Consider the following 21965-nt stretch of genomic DNA (forward strand, 5'->3'; position numbering starts at 1 on the left):
GAAGGCCCAGTCTGGGAACCAACAGGAGACTGCAGGGGGCAGGGATATGATATCACTTCCCTAGATATCGCCAGATACTCTATGGTAAAACCATAGAGTTTTGGGTGGTACCTAGAGATGTGCATCGCCACTTCTGGGTTATCCCAGGAAATGACGTCATACCATCAATGGGGTGGCAGTTTCTGAGGGTTTTTTTAATTAAACGAGAGGTGAGATAGGAGCATCCCTCACCCTCTCTGGGGAACTAGCAGCTCAGCACAGACCTAGAAGAAGAAGAAGAAGAAGAAGAAGAAGAAGAAGAAGAAGAAGAAGAAGAAGAAGAAGAAGAAGAAGAAGAAGAAGAAGAAGAAGAAGAAGAAGAAGAAGAAGAAGAAGAAGAAGAAGAAGAGAGGAGGAGGAGGAGAAGAAGGAGAAGGAGAGGGAGGGAGGAGGAGGAGAGGAGAGAGAAGCCATCATCCCCTCCTATAGGAGACTCAAAGGGGGCTGACAATCTCTTTACTCCCACAACAAACACCCTGTGAGGTAGGTGGGGCTGAGAGAGCTCCGAGAAGCTGTGACTAGCCCAAGGTCACCCAGCTGGCGTGTGTGGGAGTGCACAGGCTAATCTGAATTCCCCAGATAAGCCTCCACAGCTCAGACGGCAGAGCTGGGAATCAAACCCGGTTCCTCCAGATCAGAGTGCACCTGCTCTTAGCCACTACGCCACTGCTGCTGACCCAGCTTAAAGAAGGGCTTTAAGCTGGGTCAGTTTGTCTCTTGAGCAGCTCTTCACCTTGTATGCGGAGAGAGGGCTACGAAGTCATACGGTGGCCACGCTGAGTCAGAGCTTCTTCCTACCTCATACACCGCCACATTGGAAGTGTCATAGGTCACGGAGGCACTTTTCATGGACCCGGAGCGAGTGGCGGATTTCAGGCTTCGGCCTTCGGCGTGGCTCTTGGTCTCACTGAAGTTGTCCAGGGTCAGTTTCTGGGAAGGCAAAATGAACCAGCTTTCTTTCGGTGCAGTGTTCAGTTTGCTACGAGTTCTCCTTAAGGTGGAATTTAGTGCCATGGGGTGTGGGGTGGGGTGGGGTGGGGGGGAAATACCTGAAGCAAACATTTCCATGACTTACCATGCGACTCAGCTTGGCATGCACGAAAGTGAGGTCATCCAGGGTCAAGAGCAATTTCTTGGACCCCTGGATGACGTGGCGATAGAAGGCGCTGTGCCTGCAAAGGGAGAGATTCGAGACACAGCAATTATGTTTTGCAAATGCGTGTGTGGGGGGGGGAGGGCATGCCTATAATTGCACCCAGCTGGCATTTCAGGGGTTGGGTGGGCGAGCGGGGGCAAGGCTTTGCCGTGACCGCAGAGCCACTGTTCTGCAGGCCCAGCAATGGCCAATGGGGGTGCAGGACACAAGGGCTTTGGCCAGAGGTGGGATCCAGCAGGTTCTCACCAGTTCCCGAGAGTGGGTTACTAATTATTTGTGTGTGCCGAGAGCGGGTTACTAATTGGGTCTGCTTTTCCGTTAGAAATTCCATTAGGTCCAAAAATCATCAAGTCCTGTTGTTTCCTATGTGGCTGGTTAGCGAAGGTAGAAAACAGGATAATTCTCCCCGTTGGGCTGTTTTAAAAACATGTTTTAGAAATATGGTCAAGTTCCTTGTTTAAGGAAAGTCTCCTTCTTTTGATCTCTAGAAACAAAATTAAGTATTTGAAAGTATTAAGTATTTGACAGGCAGTCAATTAGAGGAGAAGTAGTTGTTTCTGTCGGCTGTAGACGATAGGACTTGCTAGAATGAGTTTGAATTATGGACAGAAAGATACCAGCTGGAAATTAGGAACTTTTTTTTACAGTAAGAGTTTTTTACAGTAACAGAGAAATTATTAATGCCCCGCCCCTGGAATGCCCGGGCCACGCCCCTGTTGTGCCCCGCCCAGCCCCATTGGTGCTACGCCACTGTTTGAATCCCACCACCATGGGAACCTGTTACTAAAATTTTTGGATCCCACCACTGGCTTTGGCCCCTATGTATCCTGTATGGTAATTGGCGAAGGGTGCATCGCCTGTTCATTCAAACCCTCAGCCAATTATGTATTGTTAGACTCCTTATACATCCCTCAGTGCAACTATTCACAACCAATGTGAAGGAGAAGAATTGGTTTTCATACCAGGATTTTGTAACCTTTAAGGAGCCTCAGAGCAGCTTACAGTCCCTTCCCCTCTCCACAAGAGAGATAGGTGGGGCTGAGAGAGTACTGAGAGAACTGTGACTAGCCCCAGGTCAGGCTTTGTGTGGAGGTGCGGGGGAATCAATCCCATTCACCAGATAAGTGTCTGTCGCTCACGCAGAGGAGTGGGGAATCAAACCTGGTTCTCCAAATGAGAGTCTACCATGCTTACCCAGTACACCAGGCAGTTGTGGAACAATCCTTGTTGGGGCACTGAGCTCTCCAGTTCTCCCTCGCCAGGAAATGGTCTTTAAAATGGTTTCCTGTGGCAGGAGGAAGAATTCCCCAAGCCGGAAGATGACCTGTATCTGCCCTCCTTTCTTCCCAATTCATAAAAACAACCCTTCGAGCCAGTCGCTGGGTGGCTGGCCATTTCCCAGACTAATTTCATCTTTGGAAAGAAGGCCGAAGTCTGTCTATGGTTGAAAGAGACACCTGAGAAAGCTGCATGAACCCATTTAGGAAACCTCAGCGGGATTCAGAGGACGGCTTTCCCTCTCTTCGCGCAGATGGGCAGCTGACCAAACAAACCTCCCTTTCGTTCGTAAGCAATTCCGGGGCGAGAGGCATTGTGTTAAATCCAGGACGAGGTTTCTGCTACCGGCTAGACCACACTTGCTCTGGACTCTCACGCATCCTCCCGCCAAGGGGCAGCAGCTGAGAAAACACGACTTCTCCCACACCCCTGTTTTCATAAGCCATCCCTCAAGATGGATGGTTGTATTGGGAAAAAGTCAAGAGGGGCGAGTCTCAAAGAGTGCGCTAAAATGGATGCATCTGCCATAATAAATAACTCCATTTTAGAAGAAGAAGAGGAGGAGGAGGAGGAGGAGGAGGAAAAGGAGTTTGGATTTATATCCCCCCTTTCTGTCCTGCAAGGAGACTCAAAGGGGCTGACAATCTCATTTCCCTTTCCCACCCCACACAACAAACCCCCTGTGAGGTGGGTGGGGCTGAGAGAGCTCCGAAGAACTGTGACTAGCCCAAGGTCACCCAGCTGGTGTGTGTTGGAGTGCACAAGCTAATCTGGTTCACCGGATAAGCCTCCACAGCTCAAGTGGCAGAGCAGGGAATCAAACCTGGTTCTCCAGATTAGAGCGCCCCTGCTCTTAACCACTACGCCACGCTGGCTCTAAGGTTTTAGAAAAACCAGAGGGTTCTAGGAGACTAAAGTTCTTATCCAGACTGGGAAAAAAGCTCTCTTTCTTTTGATTCTGCCTTACCCCCTTTCAATCCGTTTTCCACTGAAGAGTAATGTGAATATTGCTGTTATTATCGCTGTTATTTAAAATACTTTCATGCCACCTTTCCACTTGATCGGGAGGCAAGGCAGAGAGAATAAAACCATTAGAACATTTGAGCTCCTAGAACAAGGGTTGAAATTATAAAATAGTTCAGTGAAAAACATATTTATTATTAATCTTATTATTAATCTTATTATTAATCACTTACTGTCGGTTACTGCTGCTATAGCTTTAAGGTTTTGTATTATTTTAACTGGGGCTATTCAATTTGTTTTATTGTGTTGTTGTTTGTTGTTGTACACCGCCCTGAGCCCTCCGGGGGTAGGGCGGTTTATCAAATCGGTTTAACAACAACAACAACAACAACAACAACAACAACAATACTAATACTAATACTAATACTACTACTACTACTACTACTACTACTACTAATAATAATAATAATAATAATAATAATAATAATAATAATAATAATAATAATAATAATAATAATAGACAGCAGGGTAGAGGACAAAGAGCTGGAAAAGATCACAAAATACAAGGATCTACAAATTGAAGTTGAATGATTGTGGCAAAAAAGAACAACAGTAATCCCACTAGTAGTCGGTGCTCTAGGAGGAATCCCAAGAAATCTTGAAAAACATCTGGAAAGCCTAAACTTGGACAGAACATAAGTCCATATGCTGCAGAAAGCAGCACTTCTAGGAACTGCACATATTCTACGCAAATACCTCTAATATCCTAGGTCCTTGGGAAGGACTCAATATTCAGATGAATTCCAGACACTTGTGCTGTGTTGTTATGTGTATAATAATAACAATAACAACAACAACAATAATAATAATAACAACAACAACAGCAACAACAATAATAATAATAATAAAAGCCAGCAATGCTAGGAGGAGGGACAGGAACCATTACTGCCAGATGAAATAAAAAAGTCTTCAACTGCTGCCAAGGGATGCTGTTAGAAGGGAGCCCTTTCGACACAAAACAAAATTTTTTCCTCCATGGAGTTCCACATTGCTTTTACCGCCAAACGTTTTATTTGCGGCTTCAAGACGTTTTAAATGAATCCCCCTTTTAAATGATTCTTTGGTTGAAACGTTTTGAAAACACCTTTGGTTGCCTGTGCAGTCTTTTAAAGACGTTTCCCACACCTCTGTGCTGTCCCTGGATTTTCTCCTTGAGAGCCAGCGTGGTGTCGTGGTTAAGAGCAGGTGGATTCTAATCCGGAGAGCAGGGTTTGATTCCCCACTCCTCCGCCTGAGTGGCGGAGGCTTATCTGGTGAACCAGATGTGTTTCTGCACTCCTACATTCCTGTTTGGACTAGTCACAGTTCTCCCAGGACTCTCTCAGCCCCACCTACCTCACAAGGTGTCTGTTGTGGGCAGAGGAAGGAAAGGGAGCTTGTAAGCCACCTTGAGTCTCCTTACAGGAGAGAAAAGTGGGGTATAAATCCAAACTCTTCTCTTCTTCTTCCTCCTCTTCTTCCTTGATGCCATTTTCTGAGCTCTCTCCATTCCCCATTGCCTGATTATTTGCACCATTTCTGTTTTGTTTAGTTTGAAAGGGGCTGATCTTCGATGCTTTGAGTATTCAAGGTGCAGAGAATGGCAGTATGAGACTGAAGCATCATCGAATCAGTTCTACATCTAGCTCAAAAAAGACAGAGGGAAATCACACACTGGCAATCAGGAATTGTTTTTTTGGGGGGGTGCGTGGGGATACGTCGTGGTAATGCCGGGGGGGGGGGCTTCCGCAGAATAATGCACTTTCAGTCCACTTTCACAACTGTTTGCGAGTGGATTTTGCTATTCCGCACAGCTGCTAAGTGCATTGAAAGCGGATCGAAAGTGCATTATTCTGCATGTGCAGAAGGGGCCGGGGTGGGGACTGAAAGATACTCTATAGTGCAGAGGTGGGATCCAGCAGGTTCTCACAGGTTCCCGAGAGTAGGTTACTAATTATTTGTGTGTGCCGAGAGGGGGTTACTCATTGGTGATTTTGCCCCTCCTTTCAGCAGTAGTGCGCAGAACTTGAAGCAGTCTAGCAGGAGGTGCACTGGCATGCACGGCAGCCTGCGCCTGCGTGCATTCATTTCCTGCCCAAGGACCGGCGCAGCGGCTGCGTCCTTGCCACAGCCCTGCCCAGGAATGCCCCGCCCCCGGAATGCCCGGCCACGCCCCCATCGTGCCCCACCCAGCCCCATTGGCGCTGCGCCACAGTTTGAATCCCACCACCATGGGAACCTGTTACTAAACTTTGTGGATCCCGCCACTGCTATAGTGTTATACTTTTTGAGATCCTTCCTGTCCCCAAACCGCATGCTTCCCAGGCTCCAACCTTAAATACCGAGGAACTTCCCAATTCAGAGTTGGCAACCGTAGAAGTCTTTAGGTCTGAATATCATCCTCTGCTTTTCACCAGCGCTGTGTCGTTCTTACTGTGCGTAAAACTGAAACCCTCCTAGAAGAAGATATTTCTGTCGGATTTCAGTTAAACTCAGTTTTGAGGGAAATTTAAAGGTCCCCACTTTGGAAAATGTCAGAGGCTATTCGAGGAAAGAAAAAGGAGTTTTCAGAAGCTCTGCAAAATGTTTCCGGGGGGGGGGGGGACTTTCTGAGCATATATAATCTTCCCATCTGTCGGGAGCACAACAGAAAGGTCAGAACCCAGCTGGAACGTGCTCATAAATGTGAAATTTGGTTGCATCGCAGTACCGAAGCCGCAAATCACCGCAATTCAGGAAGGATATTGACAAGCTGGAACGGGTCCAGAGGAGGGCAACCACAATGGCTACAGGTCTGGATTCCATGCCCTATGACAGCGGTGGCGAACCTATGGCACGGGTGCCAGAGGTGGCACTCAGAGCCCTTTCTGTGGGCACACATGCACAGAGTTCATCATTTGGGGGGGTGGAAAATCACCCCTCCCCACACACACACACACATCTAGGCTAGCCTGGGCACGATCCTTTACCTGGGAGTAAGGTCAGTTGCTGGCAATGGGGCTTGCTTCTGAGTAAACCCTCCTAGGGTCGTGATTCACCCATTCGAAGTGTTGCACGGTTGCTTCACTGAGATTACTCCCGAGTAACGTGCGCCTTGGAACCAACCGTTTTTTCTAAACTAAAACCTCAGTATTCAGGTTAAATTGCCATGTTGGCACTTTGCGATAAATAAGTGGGTTTTGGGTTGCAATTTGGGCACTCGGTTTCGAAAAGGTTCACCATCACTGCCCTACAATGAGAGATTTAGGGAGCTCGGGATGTTTAGTCTGGAGAAGAGAATGTTAAGGGGTGACATGATAGCCATGTTGAAATGGCTGGCATCTCCAGATCCTCTGAAGATGCCAGCCACAGATGCAGGCGAAACATCAGGAGAGAATGCTGCTAGAACACGGCCATACAGCCCGGAAACGGCACAGCACCCCAGTGATTCCGGCCTTGAAAGCCTTTGACAATACATGTTTAAATAATTGAAGGGATGCCAGGTCGAAGATTTAAAGCACGGGACAGAGATTGCACCTGTTGGGAAGGGCTGTTTGACAGTGGAAGACGCTGCCTCAGCGGGTGATGGAGTCTCCTTCTTTGAAGATGTTTAAAACAGGCTGGATGGCTTTGATGGTGTCAGCAGTGGCGCAGGAGGTTAAGAGCTCGTGTATCTAATCTGGAGGAACCGGGTTTGATTCCCAGCTCTGCCGCTTGAGCTGTGGAAGCTTATCTAGGGAATTCAGATTAGCCTGTACGCTCCGACGCACACCAGCTGGGTGACCTTGGGCTAGTCACAGCTTCTCGGAGCTCTCTCAGCCCCACCTACTTCACAGGGTGTTTGTTGTGAGGGGGGAAGGGCAAGGAGATTGTCAGCCCCTTTGAGTCTCCTGCAGGAGAGAAAGGGGGGATATAAACCCAAACTCCTCCTCCTCTTCTTCTTCTTCTTCTTCTTCTTCTTCTTCTTCTTCTTCTTCTTCTTCTTCTTCTTCTTCTTCTTCTTCTTCTTCTTCTTCTTCTTCTTCTTCTTCTTCTTTCTGCATGGCAGGGGGTTGAACTGGAAGGCCCTGGTGGTTGAGACTTGCCAATCCCTGACCTACACTAAATTCAGTCTGGAATGAAGATTTCTGCGATTCTAGAAAGACCACAGCTGCCGTCAGCAACAGAGGAAGTTGCAATTAAAAAGGCCGGGCCATTCTGGATTTGCTGTGCAAGGTCGTATCTAACCGGTCTCGAGGGAATCGGTACATATCAGGGTTTGTAATGATTGCGTGTGTGTGTGTTTTTTTAAGCGTTCAGTTGGCAATCAGCAAACTCGCCTGAATTATCAGAGGACTCCAAACACCTGGCCTGGAATAATGACCTCATGTTTCGCACTTAGCTAGCAAAATAGCCTTCCTGAAGTTTGCAGTCATTAACCTACCGAAGCCTCCCAGTCAAACTCCCTTTGAGAGTTCTAGGCTGGACAGCTCTCAGGTCAGGTGACGGTCAAAACCTGGAGCGGATTTGCAGAGTGGGCGGAATTGGAAGATGAAGCGAGCAAAACCAGAGCCAGAGACTGTCTGAGCAGAAACAAACGTCAGTTTTTTTCCTGCACCAAGTCTCCTACATGCAAATGAGAACAACCAGGCAAGTATGATCAACTTTCTAACTTGATGCTTTCATTATTAATCGATATTCTTGATAATGACAGCAATGTGAACAATAATATGATTAATAATCGCATCCGCTCTCTCCATATAGCTCATTTTATTCTGGGATGTTTTTTTCTGTGAGCCACAGAGAGGGAATTACTCTAGACCACCCACCAAGCTCCAGGGCCAACTGTGCAATCCTTCAGAGATTTACTCCAGTCTAAGGCCATTCATTTTAGTGGGTTTAAACTGGAGTAACTCTGTATTGCACTATATCAATACAGGATGAAGCCAAGTCTAATATTTCTAACTGCTTTATCTCCAGAAAATGTGATCAGTGATTGATTCTTTTAGCAGAATTAAGGTATAAACTAAAGTTAGACCTGGTTTGTTTGGGATTTTTTTAAAAAAAAAACTTTCAAGGATGTAAAAATGGCTCATTCCCTGAAGAGCCAACCCATTCTAAGTCTGTGGCAAGACTGTGTTTTCGGGGTACTTTGCCGTGGTCTTTCCCAGTCATCTACGCTTCACCCCCTGCAAGAAAATGTTGACAGAGAGAAATTTCTCTCTCTTTCTCACATTACTAGAACCAGGGGGCATTCATTGAAAATGCTGGGGGGAAGAATTAGGACTAATAAAAGGAAACACTTCTTCACACAACGTGTGATTGGTGTTTGGAATATGCTGCCACAGGAGGTGGTGATGGCCACTAACCTGGATAGCTTTAAAAGGGGCTTGGACAGATTTATGGGGGAGAAGTCGATCTATGGCTACCAATCTGGATCCTCCTTGATCTGAGATTGCAAATGCCTTAACAGTCCAGGTGATCGGGAGCAACAGCCACAGAAGGCCATTGCTTTCACATCCTGCAGGTGAGCTCCCAAAGGTATCGGGTGGGCCACTGCGAGTAGCAGAGTGCTGGTCTAGATGGACTCTGGTCTGATCCAGCAGGCTAGTTCTTGTGTTCTTATGTTCTTAAGTTCACCATTCTGGATATGTCTCCCAGTACTCATACAGAGTTACAACAGGCAGACTCTTCTGAGGGCGGGCAGTTCTGCTACTTGTTTTGGGATGAGCTGGATGTTCTAATAATGCCTAATGTGAAGGTAGAATCATCTGATTCCCAAAGTAGCTTAGTGGCAGACTGGAGCAGCGGCTCGCTGGTTTGGTATTTGCGATCCACGAAGGCCTTTAATTAATTAATTAGCCGTGGGACATTTGCGATGTAATGCACGATCGCACGCCAGCACGCAGGGTTTATCCTTTAAGCAAGAATTCCTGGGGACATTGTCAGAGGAAGCCAATACCCTTCTCTATGTCTTGGTTTAGTTCCTACTTTGTCGTGAATTTGACCTTCCTAATTTTTAAGGCTCCCGGCTCCAGGTTGGGAAATTCCTGTAGATTTGGGGGTGGGGTCTAGGGAGGGCAAGGATCTCAGTGGGGTTCAAGGCCACGGATTCCACCCTCCAAAGCGTCCATTTTCTCTAGGGGAATCGGTCTCTGTTGTCTGGAGATGAACTGTAATTCCAGGAGATTCACCAGGTCGCAACTCTACAGCGCCATTTATGATCACATTCAGCCTGTGCTACGCCAGCTGCATTGGCTCCCAGTAGAGTTCCGGATCATGTTCAAGGTGCTGGTGTTGACCTTTAAGGCCTTACGCGGCCTGGGACCCTCGTACCTTCGAGACCGCATCGCCCCATATGTCCCTGCACGGCCTCTTCGTTCAGTGGAGGTCAATCTATTAGTGGCCCCTGGCCCCTCAATGATGCGGCTGGCCTCCACATGGGCCAGGGCCTTTACGGCTCTGGCCCCGGCCTGGTGGAACAGCCTTCCTCCGGCTGTCAGGGCCCTGCGGGACCTCAATGAGTTCCGCAGGGCCTGTAAGATGGAGTTGTTCCTCCGGGCCTTTGGAGGGACCAGCCGCTGAAATGGTGCCCCCCGCCCAATTGGCTCTTTACATCTGGGCCTATCATCTATTGGGACTCGCCCCCCTCCCCCGGGGAGAATTGTAAAAATGGGGTTGGCCGGACGCCTCTACTACTACTACTACTACTACTACTACTACTACTACTACTACTACTACTACTACTACTACTACTACTACTACTGTTGTTGTTGTTGTTGTTGTTGTTGTTGTTGTTGTTGTTGTTGTTGTTGTTGTTATCACTGTTTTAAAGGTTTTAGTGATTATTTATACTTATATTTTATATTGTACACCGCCCAGAGCCCCTCGGGGATGGGGCGGTATAAAAGTTCAAACAATAAATAAAAATAAATAAATAAATAACAAATTTTAGCTGCCAGCAATAATGATGATTTGATTTTATTTACGGTGCTTTTGTGCCCTTAACACACATTAATACACAACAGGCTCTGTGCAATTGAAACGTAATGGCTCCTAAATGGGGCAGAACCAGTGTGTGTGCTTTTATGGGGCAGCTCAACACAATGAAACGGAAAAGGGGGTGAAAATGAAGACACATGGCTTTGTTTCCTCCCCTTATCAAATAGGTCAAACAACCAAACACACCAGGAAAAGGTCACATGGGTATAGTGTGTAGACAAGAAACCAACACATACAACCACTGCATCCCAGCTGATAGGCAGGCAAATCCTTGTAACGAGCACTTGAAAGAACAATGAGATTTAGTGTATGTAAAGTGCAAAATATATTTTGCACTTTATATATTTTGCACTTTATTTTGCACAAAATATTTTGCACTTTATATATTTTGCACTTTATTTTGCACTTTGTATATTGTGCACGTTATATATTTTAACTCTCACTGTTCTTCCAAGTGCTTTTTACGAGGATTTGCCTAACTATAGCAGGGGGTAAAGTGGTTACATATTTTGATTTTTGTTCCTCTCAAGCCTTAAGCGGGTTTGAAAGGGGGGATTCATCTAAAGGCATCGAAAGTTCTGACCTGAAGAGATACACAAGGCATATTCCAAACAGCAGCAGGAAGAGAAGAGGCAGCAACACCAGGATCACAATGGGTGGACCTATGCCTAAAAAAAGAGAGGGGGGCGAGAGAATAAAAGCTGGATATGAACAGCAATGGCACAGGACCTATGCCAGTTTCCAAAACACAGTTTCCAATCTGGTATAGAGCCGAAATGAAACACAGCACTGATCTGAAAGGTGGCACACATTATGCCTTTAGAGCTGAGTTTACAAATTCTGGAAAAAGAAACGTAGAGCTGGAAGGGACCTCAAAGGTCATCTAGACCAACCCCTTGCACATGGTGGGAGATTCACCAGATGGGGTGGGATTCTCCAGGAGCTGCTTGGAGACGGGCACCCCTGTGCTTCAGCCTGACTGCATCCCTTCTAGAACCAGCATGGTGTAATGGTTAAGAGCAGGTGCACTCTAACCTGGAGAACTGGGTTTGATTTCCTGCTCTGCCACTTGAGCTGTGGAGGCTTATCTGGGGAACCAGATTAGCTTGTGCACTCCAACCCATGCCAGCTGGGTGACCTTGGGCTAGTCACAGTTCCTTGGAGCTCTCTCAGCCACACAGGGTATTTGTTGTGGGGGCAGGGAAAGGAGTTTGTAAGCCCCTTTGAGTCTCCTTACAGGCGAGGAAGGGGGGATATAAATCCAAACTCCTGCTCCTGCTCCTGCTCCTGCTCCTGCTCCTGCTCCTGCTCCTGCTCCTCCTCCTCCTCCTCTTCTTCTTCTTCTTCTTCTTCTTCTTCTTCTTCTTGGAGACTCAAAGGGGCTCTTTTCCCTTCCTTTCCACCACAACAGACCCCCCCCCTTGTGAGTTAGGTGGGACCGAGAGAGTCCTGAGAGAACTGTGACTAGCCCAGGGCCACCCAACAAGCCTCATGTAGACGAGTGGGGAATCGAACCCCGTTTTCCAGACGAGGGTCTGCCACTCGTGTGGAGGAGCAGGAAAAAGAACCCGGTTCGTCGCATTAGAGTCTGCTGCCCTTAACCACTACACATCGTCAGACCCAGGAACTCTGAAAAGGGAGGAGGGGGGGGGCTGCTATGTAATGCTGCATAGCCATGTTTGAGCATTATTTATTTTAATGGGGAAAGGAAGCTCTCAAAAGCAAGGGATCTAACAAGTGCTTAACTGTGCTTTAATGGCCGTTTTAATGTTTCTGAATGGGTTTTCGAGCTTAGTTTTAATCGCTTAAATGGTTTTCGAGACATGTTTGATTGGGTGTATTTTTTCAGCCTGTTAGCTCCCTCTGGCAGCCTCAATGAGATATGCATTTTGCATATAAATACGTAGGATCCGTCCTGAATATGGTGCCAGTAAAATGCCCTCCTGTCACTCATTACCCCAGGGAGCCCAGGAAAGATCAGAAGAAGCACAATCGGACAACTTTCCGCTTCGGGGATTCGGCTGCCACTTCTGTCTCTCCGGTACCACTCAAATTATATTAAGTGATTGTGCTCCTCCTTGCTGAGATAAGCTCTTAGCGGGTTCCCCGGGAGTATTGCTAATTAGAAGAAGCTGGCCTTCCTTCAAAACTTTCAGCAAACAGATATTTAACCCTTTCCACCTGGCTGGAGATGAAAACCATTTGCTATTTGGTAAAGCACAGAAAACGGGATGCTAGGGCCATCGTTTGCTTGGAGAGAGGAACAAATTTCACGGGGTGCCGTTTAAGAACACAAGAAGAGTCCTTCTTGGATGAGACCAGCAGCCCACCGAGTCCAGCATCCATTCTCACATGGTGGCCAGTCAATTCCTTTGGGAGTCCAATAATGGCATGAAGGCTGAGGCCTTCATTAGAACCTCAGAAGAGCTCTGTTGGATCAGACCAGTGAAGGCCCATCTAGTGCAGCATCCTGCCTCACACAGAAGAAGAGTTTGGATTTATATCCCATCTTCCACTCCTATAAGGAGATTCAAGGTGGCTTACAAGCACCTTTCCATTTTCTCCCCACAACAGAGACCTTGTGAGGTCGGTGGGGGCAAGGGAGTTCAAAGAGAACTGTGACTAGGGTCGATTCCGCACTTGCGTCATCAATTTAAGTTCGAGCTGCGTTGGACCTAAGTGCTCCGCACAACCACTGGGATCGACGTGGTTTTGTACCAGCTTCGCCCCATGTAACGGTCAAATTTCCAACTCCAGATGGGAACTACTACTTTTCCAGGGAACCACGCTAGAACTCAGCTCGATTCCAGTAAAGTGCGGAATCTCTGGTGCCAGGAGTCCCCCATTCAGCCAATCACAGCTGAGTGTTTCGGGCATGCGTACGGCTGGCCAATCAAAAAATGCCACCTTCGTCCCTCCATTCCTGTGGCAGTTTTTTTTATAACGTGTGTGGGGATAGACGGAACATGGCCGTAGAACAGTAGCCAATCGGAACGGAGCGGCGAAGAGGCACAGGATGATCCCGTCCTCCGAGCTGGGATCAAGCTGGTTGCAGTGGGGAACAACAATGGCTTCGACCTAGGTCTGGGTCGAACCTATTTTACTCGTGTGCAGAATCGCCCTAGGTCACCCAGCAGGAATGTAGGAGTGCAGAAACACATCTGGTTCCCCAGATAAGCCTTTGCCACTCAGGTGGAGGAGTGGGGAATCAAACCTGGTTCTTCACATTCGAATCCACCTGCTCTTTAACCACTACACCACGCTGGCTAAAGTTGACGTAGTTGTTAGACATAGAGGCTGAGACCTACCCTTGATAAGACCCTAAGAAGAACCCTGCTGGATCAGACCAGAGAAGGTCCATCTAGTGCAGCATCCTGCTAACCAGTTCCTCTGGAGATCCAACGAGAGGGCATAGAACCAAGGCTGCCTTTTGGCACTGGGGTTCAGAGGTCAACTGAACTTGGTGGTCATCGCCTCTCATCCCCTCTCATTCCTTATGCAATAGAGGGATGTTGATATTGTCCGACCATGCCAGGCTATTGGAAGAGTCACAGTGCACATTAACCACCATGAAAGGTAAAGGGCACTATCGGAAAGCAAAGGTGCCAACATACAGTTACCTCTAATGCACAGAACATCTGGATCGAACCAGCAGCTGGAATCGGCAGGGGGAGGGTCTCCTCCGGGGAAATGTATGGCTCTTCCCAGGGGCTGTAGCAAGCCAGAGGATGTAAGCAGCAGGTAGGTAGGGGATAAATAGCCCCCTTTGCCGTCCGTATCCAGGATCACATAATTGGCTATCACCTGCCCCTTGCTGTTGACCTGGATCCTGTGGCTGAATCCTTCAAAGTTGAGGTTCTTCACATGTTCTGCCAGCATCATCCCCGAGATCTCAGAAGTCCCAGGCCGACGGGCCTTATCCAAGGTTTTGGCGACCAGGTAAATAGCATCGTAGATGGTCCCAAAGAGAGGACTCAGCTGGGGAAAATATATATATATATATATATATAACTTTCTTCTAATTACTTGAAACCATGACGTTTCCCTACGGAGTCAGACCACGGGTCCACCAAAGGTCAGACCAGCGAGGTCTCATATTGATGTCATTTGGGGATGCATCAGTAAGAGTCTACAGCACACGGTATTCCCAGGCGGTCTCCCATCCAAGTACTAACCAGGCCCGACCTTGCTTAGCTTCCAAGATCAGACAAGATTGGGCGTGTTCAGGGTGGTATGGCCTCCTGGATCAATAAGAGTCTAGTGTCTAGATTGAGGGAAGTAATTGTGCCACCCCACTCTGCACTGGTCAGACCTCACCTGGAGTACTGTGTGCAGTTCTGGGCACCTCCATTCAGGAAGGATATTGACAAGCTGGAATGTGTCCAGAGGAGGGCAACCAAAATGGTTACAGGTCTGGAGTTTGCCCTACAAGGAGAGACGTAGGGAGCTGGGGATGTTTAGTTTGGTGAAGAGAAGGTTAAGAGGTGACATGATAGCCATGTTTAGATAATTGAAGGGATGTCATGTTGGTGGGGGAGCAAGCTTGTTTTCTGCTGCTCCAGAGACCAAGACCAGGAGACATGGGTTCAAGGTGAAGGAAAAGAGATTCCACTTAAACATCAGGAAGAACTTCCTGATGCTAAGGGCTGTTCGACTGCCTCAGAGTGGGTGGAGTCTCCTTCTTTGGAGGTTTTTAAAGAGAGGCTGGATGTCCGTCTGTCGGCAGTGCTTTGATTGTGTGTTCCTCCATGGCAGGGGGTTGGACTTGATGGCCCTTGGGGTCTCTTCCAACTCTATGATTCTATGATTCTATGATATTAGTTACTACCTGATCTTAAGTGGACATGCCAGAAGAGAACTTGGGGCTATGCCAAGCGGATACTCAGCCTCTGATCCATGACCCATCCCCTACTGAAAACTTGTCCTACTACTTTTTTAAATATAATTTTCATTTCTTCCCACATACAACAAACAAGCAAAATGTACAAACACAAAGAAAACACAAAGCTAAGCATCACATATTGGCTTCCAGCTGTCTCCTCTTTGATTAAGTCATCTCTAGGTTCATGCATATACAGTAAAAATATTGATTCGATTGTTATTTCTTAAAGTGTATTCTAATGATCACAATCAACTGTTTTCTTGAGATTTCAAGCCCTGCCGCGACTTGCCGATTTGAACAGATTTCCAAAAGATATTCCCTAGAAGGTTTCCAGTTATCTAAAAAAAAATAAGGATTTAGACCATCATCTCCTAATAATGTCGTCAGCTTCGCCAACTTTCTACTGCAAAATGGGGATCTAGAGAGTTGGATCTTTTGCAAAAAAAGAAACAATTAACTCTCTGGCCAGTATTCTCAAGATGGACAAACTACATCAGTGTCAACACAGTGAGGGAGAAGCACATTGAACTATGACCTGTACGACCTTTGATTGACTCAAACTACGCAGTGGCGTAGGAGGTTAAGAGCTCGTGTATCTAATCTGGAGGAACCGGGTTTGATTCCCAGCTCTGCTGCCTGAGCTGTGGAGGCTTATCTGGGGAATTCAGATCAGCCTGTGCACTCCCACACACGCCAGCTGGGTGACCTTGGGCTAGTCACAGCTTCTCGGAGCTCTCTTAGCCCCACCCACCTCACAGGGTGTTTGTTGTGAGGGGGGAAGGGCAAGGAGATTGTCAGCCCCTTTGAGTCTCCTGCAGGAGAGAAAGGGGGGATATAAATCCAAACTCTTCTTCTTCTTCTTCTCTTCCTTTCGCGTTACTGATAGCTGGGAGTCAGTGTGATAGAATAGTTAAGGAGCTAGGAACTAGGGGATTTGAGTTCAAATCCAGCCTCCTCCCTGCAATTTCCTGGGCAATCTCGGCTCAGTCGCTCAAGGCCCGATTTATTTTACAGGGCCATTGAGAGAAAACTCTGAGCTCTGTGGAGGGAGGCAGGAAACAAATGCACTTGGTGGCTGCATAGGTACCAATTTCCCATCGAAATCTAAAATTCAATCCTAGAATAGGAGCATTAAAAATTTTTATTTCTATTTACCTTTATTATCCACCCTTTACCACAGGTTTTTTTGAAAATTCCCCAGCATAAAATTTGAATCATTCCTGATTTTTTAAAAATATGTTATAATTGCAGCTAATTTCTCCCCATTGTTCATGCTTCCGTCACATTTTGAATATAGCAACTAATATCTATTACATTTTCATCTCAGCTCTTTTCTAGGAAGGGCAGAGTCACTTAGCTTTCGCATCCTCCATTTTATTCTCAAAAATAACGTGGGCCTGAGCTTGTGGATACATTCAGCAAACAGTGGAACTTCCTTCAAGTCCAAGGAGCGACACTCTAGGAATTTCTCAGTCTCTGCGATAAAGACCAAGGAGAAGCAGCCTAGATTACAGGTGTCAAACTCACGGCCCTCCAGATGTTATGAACTACAGTTTCCATCATCCCCCTGCCAGCACATGCTGGCAGGGGATGATGGGAACTGTAGTCCATAACATCTGGAGGGCCGCGAGTTTGACATCTATGGCCTAGATTATCAACTGGAAGTGACATCACATCCTCCCCAAACTCTGTCCTCCCCATGCTCTGCCTCCAAAGTATTCGCCGTGCTGGGAACTCAACAGGGGTTAGCGGGACAAAGCTATCGATGAAGAACGTCGCCTGCGGGCCACACTGACCTGCTGTGGTTCCAAATCTGTTGTTATTTCCCCTCTTCCCTTTGCTGCCTCGAATGCTTCATAAAATGTTTGCTCTCCGGACTCTACGGTGATAGTCAAGACCGCGTCATAAGCTTCCCGGAACGTACGGTCCTTGTCGAGGAGGAAGTAGGAATGGTTCCGGTAAGGGAGGCTGTAGAGTAAGGTGTCATACGGCACAAAAATGTATCTCCCGTCAGCCAGACCCTTTTCCTGAGCTTGGGTTAGCAGCATGGACTGAGCTTCCCCTCCAACCAGAGCTGAAGGCATGCACAGAATTATAACTGCAAGGGAGAAATCAACAATTGTTTTTAAAATTCTTCCGCTGAGTGGAGAAAAGAGGAGGGAAATTACACAAGCACTAAGTTCATGAATAATCTCATGATGTAAGACATGTCTCTAAGAGTCTTAGGGCCTTTCCCCACTTACCTTAAGCCCTGCGCTACTCTCCTCAAGTAGCGCGGGGTCCCCCGGCACTCCCCACGGCAGGGGCGGCAACAGCGCAGCACCCCAACGCTACCGCTGCCGCGCCCCCTCAGCGCGCGGCATCCCTGGTGCTCTTGTAAATGGCGCGAGGTCGTGGGGATGCCCAGGCGCACGCTAGGGATGCCGCGCGCTGAGAGCAGCACGCGGCATAGGGGGGTTCATGGAGAGTGGGGAAACGCCCTTAGGCCCCTTCTGCACATGCAGAATAACGCACTTGCAATCCACTTTCACAATTGTTTGCAAGTGGATTTTGCTATTCCGCACAGCTGCAAAGTGCATTGAAAGTGGATTGAAAGTACATTATTCTGCATGTATGGAAGAGGCTTTAGTAAGAAACTCCAACTTTCAAGTACTTTAGAGAAGGGTCCCCAATGTGGCTCCCCTGGGATCTGGGGCCCCCGTTGACACCTTTCTGGGTATTTTCAGACAGTTGGTGGGGTCAGATGCCGCTTTTGCCCATCAGGGCTCTGATTGGACACTGAAGCTCTGATTGGCTGTGCAGATTTTAAAGCACTGCTTTGGCGACAGCTGCCACCGCAGCACAAGGCTCTTAAGCAATATGTTCCTTTTAAAAGGCATCTAGTTAAACAGAGCGCCAGCCTAAAATGCTAAAGAGTTATTATTAGACTCACTCCTTGAGTTTGGCCCCACCTACTGGAGCAGCCATTTTGAGGCCCCGCTCAGTGTCAGAATTCCAAACATGTCCACCAGCTCAAAAGGTGCAGGAGCCACCCAGTGGCAATTGTGGGTGGAAAGACACAGAACTGGGCATCTTTGTGGCTTAGAAAGTTGCCAACAGAGGTTTTATGTGTGGTAATGGGCAGAGGAGCAGCAGTGGCGTAGGAGGTTAAGAGCTCGTGTATCTAATCTGGAGGAACCGGGTTTGATTCCCCGCTCTGCTGCCTGAGCTGTGGAGGCTTATCTGGGGAATTCAGATTAGCCTGGGCACTCCCGCACACGCCAGCTGGGTGACCTTGGGCTAGTCACAGCTTCTCGGAGCTCTCTCAGCCCCACCTACCTCACAGGGTGTTTGTTGTGAGGGGGGAAGGGCAAGGAGATTGAAAGCCTCTTTGAGTCTCCTGCAGGAGAGAAAGGGGGGATATAAATCCAAACTCTTCTTATTCTTCTTTGTGGCAGGGTGGTAAATAATATCAACAAATCTATCACAGCCCCTTTGCTCTCTATTAAAGGGCCAGGGTGTGTTTCCCATGACTTGTTGGTTTACAGATAAGAGAGTTTTGACTCTTCAAAGCTCATACCCCACCCCCCACCCCAAACTTGTTGGTCGCTAGAGTGCTACTGGACTTTATTTTTTAAAATTATTTTTATTTTGTATTTATATAACATTCAATTGCATTAATTGTTTGATGTATTGCTCCATTGACATTAATTGAATTAATCTGAATTATAATAAAAATGAAATGTATTTTAAAATTTAAAAGTAATAAAGTAATAAAGTAATAAAATTATTTTATATAATATTTATATATTTATATTTAATTGTATCACTAAATATAAAAGTACTATTCAGCATTATATCGTTAAAATAAAAATATAAAATAATATTATGTAAAAAAATAATAATATATTTATATAGAAATGAAACAAATAATCGATACTTTAACAAAAATAAAAGTTAAAATTTTAATATTTAAAATATACTGGTTCTATTGCAGACCAGCACGTCTCCCTTCTGAAACTATCCTGACCACAGGATCGTGTCCACCCCAGATAAAGGTAGCGTGCCATCACGCCATAACTTTGTCTGTTTTCCCTCCTTCCTATTGGCCTTGCATTTCACCCTTGAGATGAGCTCCACGGGGAACAAAATTTGAGACTAGTAGCAGTGGCATAGGAGGTTAAGAGCTCGGGTATCTAACCTGGAGGAACCGGGTTTGATTCCCAGCTCTGCCGCCTGAGCTGTGGAGGCTTATCTGGGGAATTCAGATTAGCTTGTGCACTCCAACACACATGCCAGCTGGGTGACCTTGGGCTAGTCACAGCTTCTTGGAGCTCTCTCAGCCCCACCTACCTCACAGGGTGTTTGTTGTGAGGGGGGAAGGGCAAGGAGATTGTAAGCCTCTTTGAGTCTCCTACGAGAAAGGGGGGATATAAATCCAAAACTCTTCTTCTCTCTTCTTCTTGGTGGAAAGTTTTATTAAGCTGCAGCCTTTGTGTGGTGTCCCCGTAGGGATCTCAAGGGAAGTTCAGTGGTCCTTTGCAACAGATTTCCTCTATGTAGCAACTTCCTCGGTGGTCTCCTATCCAAGGACTAGCCAGGGCAGACCCTGCTTAGCTTCTATGAGATTGGACTAGCCTAGGTCATCCAGATCAGGGCAAAAGGCATGCAGAGGTGGTTTGCCATTGCTTGCTTCTGCACAGCAACCCTAGACTTCCTTGGTGGTCTCCCATGCAAGTGCTAACCAGGGCTGACCCTGCTTAGCTCCTGAGATTTGGCCAGATCAGTCTAGACTGGAAGAAGAAGAAGAAGAAGAGTTTGGATTTATACCCCTCTTTTCTCAACTTAGAGTGATTTACAAACTCCTTTCCCTTCCTGTCCCCACAACAGACATCTTGTGAGGTGGGTGGGGCTGAGGGAGTTCTGAGAGAACTGTGACTGGCCCAAAGTCACCCAGCAGGCTTCATGTGGTGGAGCGGGGAAACAAACTCAGTTCTGTAGATTAGAGCCCACCTGCTCTTAACCACTACCCATGGTGGTGAACCTTTGGCACTCCAGCTGTTATGGACGACAATTCCCATCAGCCCCTTCCAACATGGCCAATTGGCCATGCTGGAAGGGGCTGATGGGAATTGTCGTCCATAACATCTGGAGTGCCAAAGGTTTGCCACCACTGCACTACACCCCTCTGGCACTACCTCACTCACCTTTAATGTCCTCAGCAGCCTGGATTCTTGACCAAGCCTCTTCAACTTTTGACTCTCTGTCATCAATTGTCGTGACAAGACGTACGGGGAGCCCCTGGTTTCTCAGGGCGACAGCCAGCCTGTTGGCTGTGTCCACCCAGAAGTCCTCTTGGGATGAGACGATGCCGACGTGAGCCCAGTTGAAATATTTCAGCACAGCCACGAGGACGTCGGTGGGTGGCGGCAGCGTCCAGACGAGCGCAGGGGGACAATGCGGACGGTCCCCTTCGTAGTTGACACACGTCCACGAGAAGATTGTTTTGTTCCAGGTCTTACTGAGCAAAGCGGCTGTGTCGCAGTAGCCTGGGCTCAGAGGGCCTACAAAAGCCGAAGCAAGTTTTTCGTAGCCGACGAACCTGGCTAGGGCTGTGCAGGTGTGGCAGTCCTCTTCCAGTAGCGTCCAGTTTAATTCATGGCCGACGTTAAGCGAGGTGTCCTCCTTTATCCGCCGAAGAGCTAACTTAGCAGCCATCTGGGGAAAAGCCTTACCAAAAAAGGGATGGCAGTTCCATGGGCCGACCAGGCCGATTTTAAAGACCGTGCCTTCTATTGGAAGAGAAGCCGCAATTGTACCTAGAGCTACCCACCAAAACCCTACGAATATCCTATCAGGTGTCCAAACGGTAGGCATGTATGATCTGGTCTGCTTTGAAGTGTTTAGAGAATTGTAGCTAAAACACAGCCATTGTTCCATAGCGCAGGAGTAGCATGGGAAAAGTTTTACAGAAGACTGCGGAGCGATCTTTTATCCACAGCACTGTTAAGTGAAAGTCTTTACGGGTGCACGAAGAAACACAGATCACAGACAGCAGGGTTAGGTAAACAGCAGCTGGTAGTCTCCAAGAATGCCTGACCTGGGCACACAAAAAATGGGGGGTACGAATAAAACAGGCAAATATTTATTGTTACAGCCTCCGGTTTTAACAACCCAACATAAAACCACAGCAATAAAAGAGAGACGGTAAAATGAGAACGTACAATCAGATAAAACGCAATCATGAATTCCGTAGACAAAAACAGGACTGGACAGAGCTACCTTTGAAGGCTGGCAAGCACAAACCTTTTCCTTCATTTAACTATATTTAATGACCAAATGTAGTTCAATGAAGGAAAAGGTTTGTGCTTGCCAGCCTTCAAAGTTTGTTGGGTCACCTCTTTTATGCATTTATCAGTTAAATGAAGAAGAAGAAGAAGAAGAAGAAGAAGAAGAAGAAGAAGAAGAAGAAGAAGAAGAAGAAGAAGAAGAAGAAGAAGAAGAAGAAGAAGAAGAGGAGGAGGAGGAGGAGGAGGAGGAGGAGGAGGAGGAGGAGGAAGAGGAAGAGGAAGAGGAAGAGGAAGAGGAAGAGGAAGAGGAAGAGGAAGAAGATTTTATTTACAGTCAATAATAAAATCTTCTTCTTCTTCATTTAACTGATAAATGCAT

General features: G+C 47.1%; 1 protein-coding gene and 1 pseudogene across 1 annotated transcript in view; both read right to left on the bottom strand.

The window, feature by feature from the left end:
- GUCY2F (guanylate cyclase 2F, retinal) overlaps positions 1–21965 on the bottom strand; it is a 55405-nt gene that overhangs the window by 26225 nt on the left and 7215 nt on the right. Inside the window, exons 4-9 of the mRNA XM_048493054.1 lie at positions 20504–21088; positions 17114–17415; positions 14056–14413; positions 11019–11103; positions 1115–1211; positions 838–969 (exon numbers count right to left, since the gene is read on the bottom strand). Coding sequence (XP_048349011.1) covers positions 838–969; positions 1115–1211; positions 11019–11103; positions 14056–14413; positions 17114–17415; positions 20504–21088 — 1559 coding nt within the window. The remainder of the gene's footprint in view (positions 1–837; positions 970–1114; positions 1212–11018; positions 11104–14055; positions 14414–17113; positions 17416–20503; positions 21089–21965) is intronic.
- Positions 14564–14680, bottom strand: LOC125432240 (annotated as a pseudogene).

Source organism: Sphaerodactylus townsendi, linkage group LG04 (genome assembly GCF_021028975.2).
Source record: "Sphaerodactylus townsendi isolate TG3544 linkage group LG04, MPM_Stown_v2.3, whole genome shotgun sequence".
In the NCBI taxonomy this organism is placed as follows: Eukaryota; Metazoa; Chordata; class Lepidosauria; order Squamata; family Sphaerodactylidae; genus Sphaerodactylus; species Sphaerodactylus townsendi.